Source organism: Eucyclogobius newberryi, unplaced genomic scaffold, assembly GCF_026437365.1.
Source record: "Eucyclogobius newberryi isolate DKJ021-1_F unplaced genomic scaffold, fEucNew1.0.hap1 SCAF_20, whole genome shotgun sequence".
In the NCBI taxonomy this organism is placed as follows: domain Eukaryota; kingdom Metazoa; phylum Chordata; class Actinopteri; order Gobiiformes; family Gobiidae; genus Eucyclogobius; species Eucyclogobius newberryi.
The window spans coordinates 5,118,115-5,133,387 of NW_027315835.1; the positions used below are offsets into that span (position 1 = coordinate 5,118,115).

Sequence of the window (15,273 nt, forward strand, 5' to 3'; positions counted from 1 at the left end):
GTCTTATCGTCCTTCACCTGCTCGTGTAGATACGCGTTGAAGACGATCAAGTAGAAATATCGCTCAAGACTCTGCATGGTTCGCTTGAGGAAGTAGTCTTTGGTGCAGCTTCCCTGGAAACGACAAGGACGTGTCTAAAAACAGCTCAAAAGTGGAAAACTCTGCATGAAAATGTCACTTTTATGTCACTTTGATCTCACTTTAATCTCACTTTAATGTCACTTTAATCTCACTTTTGTGTCACTTTTTATGTCACGTTCATGTCACGTTTATGTCACTTTTATGTCACTTTTTTGCTGTTGTTTTTGTTGTTATTGTTGGTTTCTTCCATTTTATAAAAGAGACGCAAAAGAAGGATAAAAATGTCAATGAACGTGATTGTTCAGGTCGTAATATAATCGTATGAACTAAAATAATATCAACTGTGAGAATCGTAGTCGGCGACGTCATTCCAGTTCAGTCTATTCTCTATAAAAGTCAAACGTTTTCTGGTCGTTTATAATCAAAACTTGATTCATTCTCTCGGGTCGACTCTCAAATCTTTACTGTTCCTGAAGAGACTGATCTTTTCACTGTCGCTGGGCCAAACAGTCACTTTCTGTCTTTAAAGCGCCCCCTACAGGTCGGACGACGCATTGAACTAAAATGCATTTAAGAAAAATATATCGTGAATTTTGCAAATAATTCAAACATTTTTATCACAGAACAGCACATTTTTAAGGTTTATAATTTTACTTCCTGTTTACAATTGATGACATCACACTGGGAAATCACCCAGCAAACGTTGGGCCAAAACTAATTTAACGTCACAATTATTTTTTATTTGACAAATAAAAACATAATTTTGTTGAATTCATGTTTAGAGAGAGAAAAAAGTTTGTGTAAATTCTGCATAAACTTTGACTGGAATGAGTGTTCCTGGTGTGATGTCACTTCCTGTCATTTTCTACAGATTTTTCCACGTTTTTCTCCACAAATAGCTGCACGATTCTTTTTTTTTTTTTTGATAAAGTGTAAATAAAGTGCGAGGTTAAAAATGTGAGTCCCATTTAGTCCAGTTTATGTCCCATTTGTCCCATTTCCAAGTTCAGTCGGTAACGTTAGTCCATAGTTCATGTCTCACCTGTATCCGATAGTCCTCTCCGATCCCCTCCAGCTTACTCTTGTTCTCGTAAGCCGCTTCCTTTATGTCGTGCATTTCCGAACACAGGGCGATGGCGTGGTCCACCTAGAACACGACATAAACATGAACGTGACGAGACGAAGACGTGCAAAAGAAAAACACAATGATCGTAAAGTGGGCGTTGTACCTCGTTCATGAGCTGGCGGCCGTCGGGGAGTTTGTCGATGAGGTTCTGGACGACCCGGAACAGCGGTTTTGTCTCTGAAGCGCCATTCGTCCCCGCGCTGCACGACACGACACAGTTCATACGTCACCGGGGGATTCGAGAGCGTCGGGTTTATCCATAACGGCGATTATTCGGGACGCAACGCGATCGTGAAGCAAAATTAAGTATTTTTGTTCAATTTATAGTCTGAAAAGTTGACTTAAATGTAAATAACTGTTTTTATCTTATGTAGCTTAATTTTGTCTTTCAGGAAGTTCAGTTTGGTAAAGTCGGTCACAAACTTGAGGAAGAATCACATGTCAGACCACGAGAATGAGAGAAAATTAAAGATTTCACAGTTTGGTTTGGTCTCAGTCTCAATAATAATCGTTAATTGTGTTGTTTTTGTCTCTCACAATAATCGTAACACTAGCATCTGACATTGTGACAGTCCCAAACAAAAAAAACAAAAAAATAACAACAAATTAATTATATTTTGTTTTGTATTTTGTCCCATCTAAAAATGTAGGACAATGTCTATTGATATTAATTTCCTGAACATAATCATCAGTGTGAACAGTGACATGGCCAGAAGAAATCAGATCACTAGATTTTTGGTTTTCATGACACAAAAGTGGACAATAGTAAGAAAATGGCAATTAAATTAATTCTATATTCATAAAAGTACATTTTCATCATCCCTTTTTTCCCTGTCCTTATTAAGCAAATTGAATCATATTTTCTCACCATTTCCAACAACCAAAAAGCCGTTTCTACTTCTATTCTAAAACTGTATGTCTTTAAATGTTTTTGATGTATAAAGTGTAACTGTAATTGTAATATGCCCCGCCCCCCCAGCATTCCCTTAACTGTTTGTTATCTGTCATAAACGTTTTGTTATAAAGAATTTTGACAATAAAAAAAGAAAAATAATCAGATCACATGCGTTCATGCGTTCATGCGTTCATGCGTTCATGCGTTCATGCGTTCATGCGTTCATGCGTTCATGCGTTCATGCGTTTATGCGTTTATGTGTTCATGTGTAGAAGTGTATATTGAAGAGTAACTTTAGCATCTGGAAAACACATTTTTCACATTTTCTTTCATGTTTTAGTCTTTGTCACATTAGTTTGCAGTTTTGTCTTCGCACTTTTCCCGTGTCGAACCTGCAGCTCGCGCAAAACAATCACAAAGAAATCAGATTACGACCGCTTCTGTGGCATTTCGATCGCGGCGTTCCTGAACCCTGCCCCGGACTCACCCGGCGTCGTTGTTGGCGTTGCGTGCGTTTGCCGTGAGGCGGTTCATGAGCAGCGTCCCGAGGATCAGGCCCAGGTTGGTCCGGCCCACTCCGACCTGGCAGCCGAAGACGAGCGCCGGGAGCGGAGAGCCGCCTCTACGGAGCGGGGACAGGCTGGGGGTCTCCTGCGGGCGCCAGATAAAACCACTATCATGCATGATGTCTGTCCATATGGATTCAGTCACTTTACTTTGGCTTTTCATGCTTCAGAACTTAAAATAATGTGTCTACTTTAAGCATACATGAGTTTTTATTAGTCAGGCATTTCCCACGTCAAGAGTTGGTGTTGGCGCTCCACCTACTGGCAACAGAGGGAATTACAATCAGGAGGTAAACAAACCCAGCGTGTGCCTGACGAGCTGATGGAAGCACGCAGATGGATTAAACTTGATTTGAGCCATTTAATCCGGCCCACGAACCAATTCTGGTTTAGTCCTGGTTTAGTCTGTTTAGTCCTGGTTTTGTCCTGGTTTAGACCTGGTTTAGTCCTGGTTTAGTCCTAATTTAGTCCTGGTTTAGTCCTGGTTTAGTCTCAGTTTAGACCTGGTTTAGTCCTAATTTAGACCTGGTTTAGTCCTGGTTCAGTCTCCGTTTAGACCTGGTTTAGAACTGGTTTAGTCCTGGTTTAGTCCTGGTTTAGTCTTGGTTTAGACCTGGTTTAGTCCTGGTTTAGTCCTGGTTTAGTCCTGATATAGTCCTGGTTCAGTCTCAGTTTAGACCTGGTTTAGACCTGGTTTAGACCTGGTTTAGACCTGGTTTAGTTCTGGTTTAGACGTGGTTTAGACCTGGTTTAGACCTGGTTTAGTCCTGGTTTAGTCCTGGTTTAGTCCTGGTTTAGTCCTGGTTCAGTCCCAGTTTAGACCTGGTTTAGTCCTGGTTTAGTCCTGGTTTAGACCTGGTTTAGTCCTGGTTTAGACCTGGTTTAGACCTGGTTTAGACCTGGTTTAGTCCTGGTTTAGACCTGGTTTAGACCTGGTTTAGTCCTGGTTTAGTCCTGGTTTAGTCCTGGTTTAGACCTGGTTTAGTCCTGGTTTAGACCTGGTTTAGACCTGGTTTAGACCTGGTTTAGTCCTGGTTTAGACCTGGTTTAGTCCTGGTTTAGACCTGGTTTAGTCCTGGTTTAATCATTCATTTAGCTTTTTTCTTCTCTATTCTGCATTTTGTGGCGGGTGCGACTTATACTCGAAAATACGGTAGTAACAGGAAACTATGTAAAATATCGTACTTGCCACAGTCATCGAAAAACATGGAATATCTGATCGGTTTATTGGCAGTTAAATGTCGTGTTTTCACTAAAGTCTGACTCATATTTAACTTAAAATAAACATGTTTAAAGAGTAAAATTTACTCTAGTAGAAGAGCACATGGCAACACAAAGAAAATACAACAAATTAAGGTTTTTTTATTCGAGTATCGAGCTCATTTCTTAGTATCAAATCCAGTTGAAACAATAGAAACGTGACTTTGCAGCGTCTTAAAATAGTCCTGGATCAGAAGAATAAACTATTACAAAGAGAGTAAAACATCCTGCGACTCTGAGGTGAGACAGAACCAGCGCGATCACACACTTCAGGACAAATGATCCACAAAAGAGACGTTTCAGACCCCATGATATAAACCCACGGGACATTTCCTGAGCCATAAAGTCCAGTTCGGCGGATATTAACACTTATATAAAGATAAATCAAAGTGTATAAGTGGATAAAATGACGGTAAGTGACACGTGATGAGACGTTATGTGAGAATGAGTGACGTTTAGAGACGAGAAAGAGGAAATGGTGAAAACGCTGGAGTTTAAACTAAACCAAACTCGACTTTTCCTTAAACAGAGGAGGATAAACTCTAGATAAATGATTCCCTCCGACTCTAAACATCGTCTTTTCTCAATCATTTATAGTTTATCCATGTGGTGGCTTTAGTCGAGCACAATTCTGTACATTTACGTGAACTTTTTATACTTAGTTCACGCATAAACCGGACACAAGAATTCACCTGCATTTTGCTACAAATATTTTTCTTTCATCAAATGCGCCTTGGACGGGATTTGGTTGACGTGGAAACCAAAGAAATGCTTTAGAACGATGAATGTATTTGTCACTTTGAGCGCTGTAAAGGGCTCTATAAATAAAGGTTGGTTGATTGATTGATTGATTGATTGGTTGGTTGGTCGGTTGACTGACTGACTGACTGATTGATTGATTGATTGGTTGATCGGTTGACTGACTGATTGATTGATTGGTTGGTTGATCGGTTGGTCGGTTGATTGATTGATTGATTGATTGGTTGGTTGGTTGATCGGTTGATTGATTGATTGATTGATTGGTTGGTTGGTTGATTGGTTGATTGGTTGATTGGTTGGTTGGTTGGTTGATCGGTTGGCCGGTTGATTGATTGATTGATTGATTGGTTGGTTGGTTGGTTGGTTGATTGGTTGATTGGTTGGTTGGTTGGTTGGTTGATTGGTTGGTTGGTTGATCGGTTGGTCAGTTGACTGATTGATTGGTTGGTTGATCGGTTGACTGACTGACTGATTGATTGATTGATTGATTGATTGGTTGGTTGGTTGATCGGTTGGTCGGTTGATTGATTGATTGATTGATTGGTTGGTTGATCGGTTGGTCGGTTGATTGATTGATTGATTGATTGATTGGTTGGTTGGTTGATTGGTTGGTTGGTTGATCGGTTGGTCGGTTGATTGATTGATTGATTGATTGATTGGTTGGTTGGTTGATCGGTTGGTCAGTTGACTGATTGATTGGTTGGTTGACTGATTGATTGATTGGTTGATTGATTGGTTGGTTGGTTGGTTGGTTGGTTGATCGGTTGGTCGGTTGACTGATTGTTTGATTGATTGACTGATTGATTGGTTGGTTGGTTGACTGATTGATTGGTTGGTTGACTGATTGATTGATTGATTGATTGGTTGATTGATTGGTTGGTTGGTTGACTGATTGATTGATTGATTGGTTGACTGATTGATTGGTTGGTTGACTGATTGATTGATTGATTGGTTGATTGATTGGTTGGTTGATCGGTTGAATGATTGATGGATGTATTATGGAGTGTACGAAAACGCCTCTTCTTCAAAAGTGACGTTTTTTTACGTTTCTCAATGTCGTTCGTAGTCTTTGTTCGGCTGGAAATGCTCGTTCCTCTGACTCGCAAAGAGGTTTCAGGGGTTTTTTGGTGTTAAAAGTCCATCAAACGTTTATAAACCGGTTAAAGTTCTACAACCGTCTTCTTCAGCTAACGTACATCGTCTTCTGCCTCCAGTGGGTGATTTCAGACCTGTGCTTTCCTGGAAGAGTTAAGTGTGAACGGCGTTGTCATGGCGACGCGCTGTGACTAATTTACGGGAATTATGTGTGAACGCGGCTTGAAAGTACATTTTTAAATCGCTACTTTGATACTTTTACTTGAGTAGATTTTTGTTTAATGTGATACTTTAACTTTTACGTAATTTTAACAAAAAGTAACAAAATGGAGAACTTCTTTTTTGCACATTAAAGTGACGCATGAAAGGTTTTTAAGATTTTTTAATGTTGACTTTATTTGGTGTATTTATACCTGTTGTAAATTTAAATGATAGTTTTACACCGATCGAGCAGGAATGTGTGGAGAAAACGTTGAACAATCTGTAGAAAAAATGACAGGAAGTGACATCACACTCATTCAAAGTCAAAGTTTATGCATAAATAACGTAAATAAACAACTTTTTTTGACTCTCTAAACATTAATTCAAACGTTAAAGTCGCTATTTTTATTTGTCAAATTTTTTGAAATAGTGACATTAGATGAGTTTTGGCCCAGTGTTTGCTGGGTAGTTTCCTACTGTGATGTCATCAATTACAAACAGGAAGTGAAATTATAAACCTAAAAATTTGCTGTTCTGTGATAAAAATGTTAGAATTATTAAAAAATTCACAATGTATTTAAATGCATTTTAGTTCAGTGAGTCGTCCAACCTGTAGAGGGCGCTTTAACGACACCACCTGGAATCTCTTCACTTTTAGTAAATAAGTGTGTGTTTTCGTGTGTTTTTGGTGTGTTTTTGTGTGTTTTTGTGTGTTGTGTGTTTTTCATGTGTTTTTGTGTGTTTTCGTGTGTTTTCATGTTTTTTGTGTGTTTTTGTGTGTTTTTCATGTGTTGTTGTGTGTTTTTGTGTGTTTTCGTGTGTTTTCGTGTGTTTTTGTGTGTTTCGTGTGTTTTCGTGTGACTTTGTGCCTTCTTACCCTGAGTATTTTCACAAAGGCGTCAAAGTCGTCCTCCAGCGGCGCGCCCTCCGACGGCAAAGGTAATCTGTAGTATCTGAAACACAGAGCGACTTTTGATAGAACCGACAGAACCGACAGGACCGACAGAAGAGTTTGGAGAAAGCTGCAAAACCATGAAATTTACAACCAACGTTTGAACAAATCTGACACTTTAGACGAGCTGAAAATGCGATTGTTTCATCAAATGTTTTGGTTTGTTTGAAATGCAAAGGGTTTTGTATCATGTGGAAACGATACAGCCGGCAGGATGTACAGATCTCATGTCTCTCTGTCGCTCTCTCTCTCTTTCTCCCTCTTTCTCTCACTCTCCCTCCCTCTCTTTCCCCCTCTCCCTCTCTCCCCTCCCTTCCTCCCTCTCTCCCCCCTCCCTCCCTCCCTCTCTCTCCCCCCCTCTCTCTCTCTCACCCTCTCTCTCTCCCCCCTCCCTCCCTCTTTCTCTCACTCTCCCTCCCTCTCTTTCCCCCTCTCCCTCTCTCCCCTCCCTTCCTCCCTCTCTCCCCCCTCCCTCCCTCTCTCTCCCCCCTCTCTCTCTCTCTCTCACCCTCTCTCTCTCCCCCCCTCTCTCTCTCTTTTATGCTCCTGGGTCATATCACTCGGGCGCTACACAAACAAACTGCAGTATTTATGACCTTTATTCTGGGACTCGCTGTGGACCAGACGCAATAAAGCTAAATGTAAACCATGTGTACTCGAGCGGAGAGACTACTGCAATACTACTACAACAGCTAATATATACAGCTGATACTTCAGTGGTACTACCGTGGCTGCAGTAGTAGTAATAATGAGCCTTAGCGTTAGCAAGGCTCATTATTACTCCAGATGTAGCTACACTTTGCCTGTATTATTACTACAAACCAAAGAATACAACCGTTAATGTTCTTGACCGATGCTACAACAAATACTACAACAAATACTGCAATTACTACAGCGTTGGCTTGTGCTAAAAGCCACAAACCCAACAAATATAAAGTCTAGAACTGTTATCATATGTTGTTGTGTTCCTATGAATACATATTGTACAGAAAAATACTATTATAACACTATTTCCTCATCAGAAATATGCCTGGAGTTGTAATTAGCTTCATTAGCGCTCGTTTCTTTCATCCTGTTCACGAGGTCGTCTCACTCTAGGCCTCAGAAAATACTCAGATTCAATTTCTAGATTTATGATGTTAAACGTAGAGTTCTGGAGGTTTTTAAGAGCTTGAGACGTTCTGCCGCCAGATCACATTCATTACAACTGTGCGCTAACGTTAGCATGTTGGAGAACACTAGTGTTTGTTTACCGTCCCATGGTCATTTCCTCTGCTTTATTTATTGTATTTATTTATAATTTTTATTGATTTATTGATTATATTGGGCCGCCGCTAACGCTAACCCTGCCGCTAATGCTAACCCTGCCACTAATGCTAACCCTGCCACTAACGCTAACCCTGCGGCGTAGCTCAGTGGTAGAGTGCTCGTCTTCTGATCCAAAGGTCGGCAGTTCGACTCCCCGCTCAGTCAGAGCGGTCAGATCCACTGGCCCGCAGGTTGGTGCGATCGCAGCTGCCTCATGTGAATACTGCCGTTGTGTCCTTGGGCAAGACACTTAACCCAACTTGCCCCCCAGTGTCTGCGTACATCTGGGGTGTGAATGTGTGTGTGAATGGGTGACTGGTTCCTTGATGTAAAGCGCTTTGAGTACCTTGACGGTAGAAAAGCGCTATATAAATGTGACCATTTACCATTTACCTGCCGCTAACGCCATTGCTAACACTATTGCTAACGCAAACACTAACCCTGCCGCTAACGCTATTGCTAACACTATTGCTAACGCCAACACTAACCCTGCCTCTAACGCTATTGCTATCACTGTTGCTAACGCTAATGCTACTGCTAATGCTAATTCTGGCGCACACGGCATGGTGAAGCTAAAGCTAATGCTATTGTTAACGCTAACGCACACTCACCTGTACTTGGGCATGGTGAAGCTAATGCTAATGCTATTGCTAACGCACACGCACCTGTACTTGGGCATGGTGAAGCTAATGCTAATGCTATTGCTAATGCTAAGGCTAACGCACCTGTTCTGGGGCATAGTGAAGCTAATGCTAATGCTATTGCTAACACACACAAACCTGTACTTGGGCATGGTGAAGCTAATGCTAATGCTATTGCTAACGCACACGGACCTGTACTTGGGCATGGTGAAGCTAAAGCTAATGCTATTGTTAACGCTAACGCACACTCACCTGTACTTGGGCATGGTGAAGCTAATGTTAATGCTATTGCTAACGCACACGCACCTGTACTTGGGTATGATGAAGCTAATGCTAACGCTATTGCTAATGCTAAGGCTAACGCACCTGTTCTGGGGCATAGTGAAGCTAATGCTAATGCTATTGCTAACACACACGCACCTGTACTTGGGCATGGTGAAGCTAATGCTAATGCTAATGCTATTGCTAACGCACAGGCACCTGTACTGGGGCATGGTGAAGCTAATGCTAATGCTATTGCTAACGCACACTCACCTGTACTTGGGCATGGTGAAGCTAATGCTAATGCTATTGCTAACGCTCACGCACCTGTACTGGGGCATGGTGAACAGCGGCCTCTTGTAAACCTCCTCCGTCACGTGGACGTCCTCTTCACACGAGATGGAGATCTTCTGAGGCTCGTCTCGGAAGAACTCGATGTCGTTGTACACGAAGAACACGTTTTCGTTCAGTTTGGCAAAGTCGTGGAGCTGGAAAAAGAGATAATTTAGTTTATATAAGGTCTCGGTAAGTATAAAAGTAAATGGATATTTGGATTAAAACAGTTGTAGCTTTACCAAGTAGGACGGAAACTAATGATTTCTATTGAACATTGAGAGTTTAAAACACATTTTAGCTTCTTATTAGAGATTATTTACGAATAAATGGTATTATTGATGGAAATCTGAACTTGTTTATACTTTAAGGGACAATTTGATTTAATAACTCGCTTTCCTTGTCATTAAAGTCTTGATTCAGGCTCGTTCATGAAGGTTAAGGTTAAGAGTAAAGGGGTAAAGGGGTTAAGGGGTTTTAAGGGGTTAGGGTTTTTTGAGGAGTTATGGTAAAAGGGTTAAGGGGTTAAGGTTGATGAGTTAAGAGGTTATTAAGGTTGAGGGGTTAAGAGGTTAAGGTTGAGGGGTTAAGGGGTTAAGGGTTTTTTAAGATTAAGTGGGGTAGTTGAGGTGTTTCCAGACCTCTTTCTTGATGGTGGTCTCCAGACTTTAGGGGTTAAGGGGCTTTAAAGGGTTTTAAGGGGTTAAGGTTCAGAGTGTTTCCAGACCTCTTTCCTGATGGTGGTCTCCAGACTTTCCGCAGGCTCGTGGTTCTTCAGCTGGTGCAGGTTTTCGTGGAGGTTTTCCTTCTTCCTCGGCGTGTACGGCACAAAGTCCTGGTCTATACGAAGGAACAGGACGGGCTCCTCCCGCACGCACAGGAAGATCACCTCCTGGAGGAACAAACAAACAAACAAACAAACAAGGTTTAGGCCACAATAAAAGTGTGTGTTTTAAGCAATAAATGGTTTAACAGTAAGTGTTTTAGGTGGAATCAATGTGTTTAATGGATATGACAACAATTCACAAGTGTTTTGTCATGCAACTGTGCTAAAACGCTCTAGAATGACCTATTTAAATAAATAAAAAAAATTAAAATAGAAAAAAAAATATGAAAAAATATATAAAAATTAAAACATTAAAAATGTAAAATAATAATTTAAAAAATGATTATGAAGATTTTTTTAAACATTAAAAATAATGAAAATATAATAATTAAATATCAAATAATAATGAAAATAAATAATAATACACAAAATAAAAAGAATAATAATGATAATATTTTTTTATATATATATTGAGCAATTACAATTTTCCAGTTGATCATATTCGTTATTATTAAAATCAAATTAAGTGGAATTTCATATCAATTTCTTGAACATAAACAACAACAAAAATGAATGAATTGTCATAAAAAAAATAGTGAAATTTCCTCTAAATCTGTGACTAAATAATACACAGTGATGTTGCTCATCGTCATGAGCTGCACGTGTGAGGCGGCTGTGGGTTCAAGTCCTGACCTGGTGCCCTTGCTCCTGGAGCCTCTGCAGGACCTGAGTGAACCCCCCGGCGCTGGGTTGGCCCATGCCGAACAGCGGGTACGGCCCCTGGACCTGTCTGAAGTTTGGGGCCCCGAAGGTTCCCGTGGTTTTGAGGACGTCGGCTTTACTGAACACGTCCTGCACCATGAAGCACTCGCCCTGAAGGGGAAAGAGAAACCACGAGTCAACAACAGAGCAAAGCAGCATCTGCACTTTACATTTGAAGATTTCTAAGTGGGGTCAAAAGTATCAAAAGTCAGATACTAATTGATACTAAAACTAGTTTTGAAACAAGATATTAATTTGAACAAGTATCCACACTATGAAAAAAACATATTAACAGGACAAAATGAGACATTTCATGAACAGTTTAAGAATGATTTTTAGTCGAATCAAAACTACAATAAAAAAACAATGTTCAGTAAAAGAAAGTACTTCTATTTTGTGTTGAGAATGTAAAGTATGTTGTGTAAAACTTTTTGAAAGAGTAAGTGAAACTAATTTTAAAATAACTATTTCAATCTTTAAAATTTTGCTAAATTTTCCTTGTTTAAATCGGCTGATGATAAATAATCTAAAAACAACTCCAGAAATGAACAGATTTATAACGTGCACACAAACCTGGCCAGTGTGAAAACTAAACAACGTAGAGAATAAAAGTAAAAGTAAAATGTCACGTGCAAATGTAGTTTTCGTAGGATTTACTAAAGCAAAAATATTTTTAAAAATAAATAAGATTCTAGACCAAACAACAAACTACAGCAGTAATGGAACCTTCAAAAAAAACATTGTTATGACCACAATAAGACACTAAACTAAATAGAAATAAAGATGTTTAAGACTTAAATTAGTGCAAATTGAATGATAAAACTGGCAAACGATGAAAACATGAAACGAAAAGCTTCAATCAACATCAACAACAACAACATCAACGTGACTGCGGTCAGATCTGGTCCGTGTCCGAGGCATTGACCAAACACTTGAGGCATAATTTAAGGACTATTTTTATTGCTGAGAGAGAAAACAAGAGGAAGTATTGATCCCAGGGTTAGTTCCAGAGTCTCGAGACGGTTGAACTCCCTCCATCCATCCATCCATTTTCTACCGCTTGTTCCCTTTTGGGGTCGCGGGTGACTGGAGCCTATCCCAGTGACTTCGGGCCTTAGGCGGGGTACACCCTGGACAGTGGCCAACTTGTCGCAGGTACAACACAGAGACACAGACATTACAGACAGTTCACTCTCACATTCATTCACTAGGGCCAATTTAGAGTTACCATTTTTTCCCTAACACATGCATGTGTTTGGACAGTGGGAGGAAGCCGGAGAACCCGGAGAGAACCCACGGTAACACGGGGAGAACATGCAGACTCCACCCAGAGAGATCATGTGATGCTGGTCTGGTCCGGGAATCGAACCCATGATCTCCTTCTTGGGAGGCAAGAGCGCTAACCGCCTTTGCCAACGTGCACCCTAGGTTGAACTCTTCATTCCTAAAGAAAAGGTTTGTGTTTGAACTAAAAGAAGTCATTAAAGATCAAACAATGTGACGTGAGAGCATAAAAATACATATGTGAGTCTATTGCACTTATGTTCTTCTAATGACAAAGGATGGGTCGTTTTGAGTTTGTTTTTGTGGTTAAAGTTTAAAGGTGGTATGGACGATTTTTTTCAGCAAATTTTTTATCATATTTCCTCGTGGCGTGGATAAATCATTTGTCCTGCCACGTATCAATCATAAAACGCACCTATCGCTCACCTGCAGCCGCATCAGGCTCGTCCCCACGTTTCCGCGTGTCTAAGTCCATGGATCTATCATAATATAGTTCCCTCAGTGTACGGGGCAAAATGAAGACGGAGAAAGACAGTTCGAGCTGACGCAGAAGTGGACAGAAATCTACGGGAGACGAGAGATGTGATGCGATCTGTTGCGCTAATAAACAAACGCACGTGTGCGTTGTATCAGTCCACACGGGGGAGTGCGCATGCGCACTTCCGCCTGCGTTCTAAAATCGCCGAAAAATCGTCCATACCGCCTTTAAATAACCCAGATAAAGAACATTTATGAGACTAAATATGAAATATAAACACAACAGACAATTGTTTTTCTTGCGCTGAACAGGAAAAATCAATAAAGCAACAAACTAAAAATATATCACGATAACAACAAGCTCCTTCATCCGACAGAAATGTACTGTTCAATCATTTAAATCATAATTAATTAGCATCAATTTAGTTTTGTTTTTTTCTTGGCATACTTAAATTATTGTGTCAAAAGTGTGTTAAAGTGGAATTTTATGTATTTGTTCATTTTATTGGCATTTTATTTGAATATCATGTATTTGTTTAATATGTATTTTTGTTTTTAAAAGGGCCACCACCAAAAAGGGCCATTAGGTTTTCCTGAATAAAATCAAATAAAATGTATTTATTATTTTGTTTAATTAAAATTAAAATTAAAATTAAAATCAAAATTAAACAGCCAAGTCTGCAACCGAATGAATGCAAGATGGGAACGTTTAACGCTACGGAACCAGGCAATGTATTAATATCTCCATGGAGACCAGTGGTTGAGAGGCGCACACACACACACACACACACACACACACACACACACAGCCCGACTTTACCTGGGAGAGAGACGGGAAAGAGCGTGACACTTTTCTCACCAGAACTAACGACCTTTAACGGGTATTCACTTCCACTGGAGCAATTTGACTGTCGTTTCGTGTAACTTGTTTTAGATAAAGTAATTAAATAAGTGTCTGAGCTGATGAAGCCATTTCCTCTTTACACAAGTGTCTTCCTGATAAGAAAACAAGGCCCAGGTCGCCCTCGAAAAACAGCCTTCTTACCTGGTCAAATAACGGTCAATAAACTGTCATAAAACAATATGTCGAGTGAATATGAAATGTCCTATAACCATAAAGTGATCATGAAAGTAAAGCACATAAGATGACACGTTCTGATACAAATGTTAGAGGTTTAGTGCAGCTGTTGTCATTGTAAATAAAGTTTGATTGAAAAACGTCACTGAGCTGGACATTATTATCATAAAAACAATGTCAAACAAACAGTGACGGAAATAAACGGGGGGAAAAACAGAAATTGACGGAAATAATAATAATAAAAAAACAGTAATTCCGTCTGGATTCGAAGAATTTTCTGATTTGTTTTATGGATCTTCTGCGTCTCACCTGGACCAGGAAGTGTTCAGGCATCGTGTCCGAGATCCGTCCCACTTTGTAGTTAGTTTTGAGGATTTCATCGTGAATCTGGAACTCCTGCCTGCAGTTATACCTGTGAAACAAGGAGAGAAGACCGGGTCTGAATCAAGTCTGTGTTTAAGTTAGATCCTAGTTTATAGTTTAGAGGTTTAGTCGGAGTACTTTGTGAGTACTGGCCACGGTTTTAGCCACGGTTTTTTTTACCGTTTTCTATTCAGTTTTTTATAATTAGTCTGTTTTTTTAGTCCTGAATTTTTAACCAGATTTTTTATTATTACAGGTACTTATTTATCCAGGTTTTTTTGTTTTGTATTTCCAATATTTTAGCCCTTGTTTTAGACCGATTTTTTTAATCCTGTTTTTCAGTTTTTATTTGTGATGATAGTCCAGTTTTTGTTTTTTTTTATCCCATTTTTTCGTCCCAATGTTAAGTCACGTTTTTGTTTTGTTTTTTGGTCCAGGTTTTTGGCCCAAGTTTATAGTCCTGGTTTTAGTCCAGGGTTTTAGTAAAAGGATTTATTTGCAGTTTTTAAATCATCCTTGTTTTAAGTCCTTGTTTAAGCCCCGGTTTAGTCCGAGTTCAGTCCTGGTTTAGTCCGAGTTCAGTCCTGGTTTAGTGCGAGTTCAGTCCTGGTTTAGTCCGAGTTCAGTCCTGGTTTAGTGCGAGTTCAGTCCTTGTTTAGTCCGAGTTCAGTCCTGGTTTAGTCCGAGTTCAGTCCTGGTTTAGTCCTTGTTTAGTCCGAGTTCAGTCCTGGTTTAGTCCGAGTTCAGTCCTGGTGTAGTCCGAGTTCAGTCCTGGTTTAGTCCGAGTTCAGTCCTGGTTTAGTCCTTGTTTAGTCCGAGTTCAGTCCTGGTTTAGTGCGAGTTCAGTCCTGGTGTAGTGCGAGTTCAGTCCTGGTGTAGTGCGAGTTCAGTCCTGGTTTAGTCCGAGTTCAGTCCTGGTTTAGTGGGGACTTAATTACTACAAAAGGAAACAGTTAGTGTGACATAACGGACCTAAAGTTTCCACCGTCAGTTGTTGAAGTCATT

The 15,273-nt window shown here is 40.1% G+C and overlaps 1 protein-coding gene across 1 annotated transcript in view; it reads right to left on the bottom strand.

Moving 5' to 3' along the window:
- Positions 1–15,273, bottom strand: part of pald1a (phosphatase domain containing paladin 1a) — a 129,916-nt gene that overhangs the window by 75,629 nt on the left and 39,014 nt on the right. Inside the window, exons 3-11 of the mRNA XM_072455812.1 lie at positions 14,215–14,317; positions 10,998–11,177; positions 10,206–10,370; positions 9,473–9,633; positions 6,861–6,936; positions 2,590–2,753; positions 1,311–1,407; positions 1,124–1,228; positions 18–113 (exon numbers count right to left, since the gene is read on the bottom strand). Of these exons, the coding sequence (XP_072311913.1) occupies positions 18–113; positions 1,124–1,228; positions 1,311–1,407; positions 2,590–2,753; positions 6,861–6,936; positions 9,473–9,633; positions 10,206–10,370; positions 10,998–11,177; positions 14,215–14,317 (1,147 nt within the window). The remainder of the gene's footprint in view (positions 1–17; positions 114–1,123; positions 1,229–1,310; positions 1,408–2,589; positions 2,754–6,860; positions 6,937–9,472; positions 9,634–10,205; positions 10,371–10,997; positions 11,178–14,214; positions 14,318–15,273) is intronic.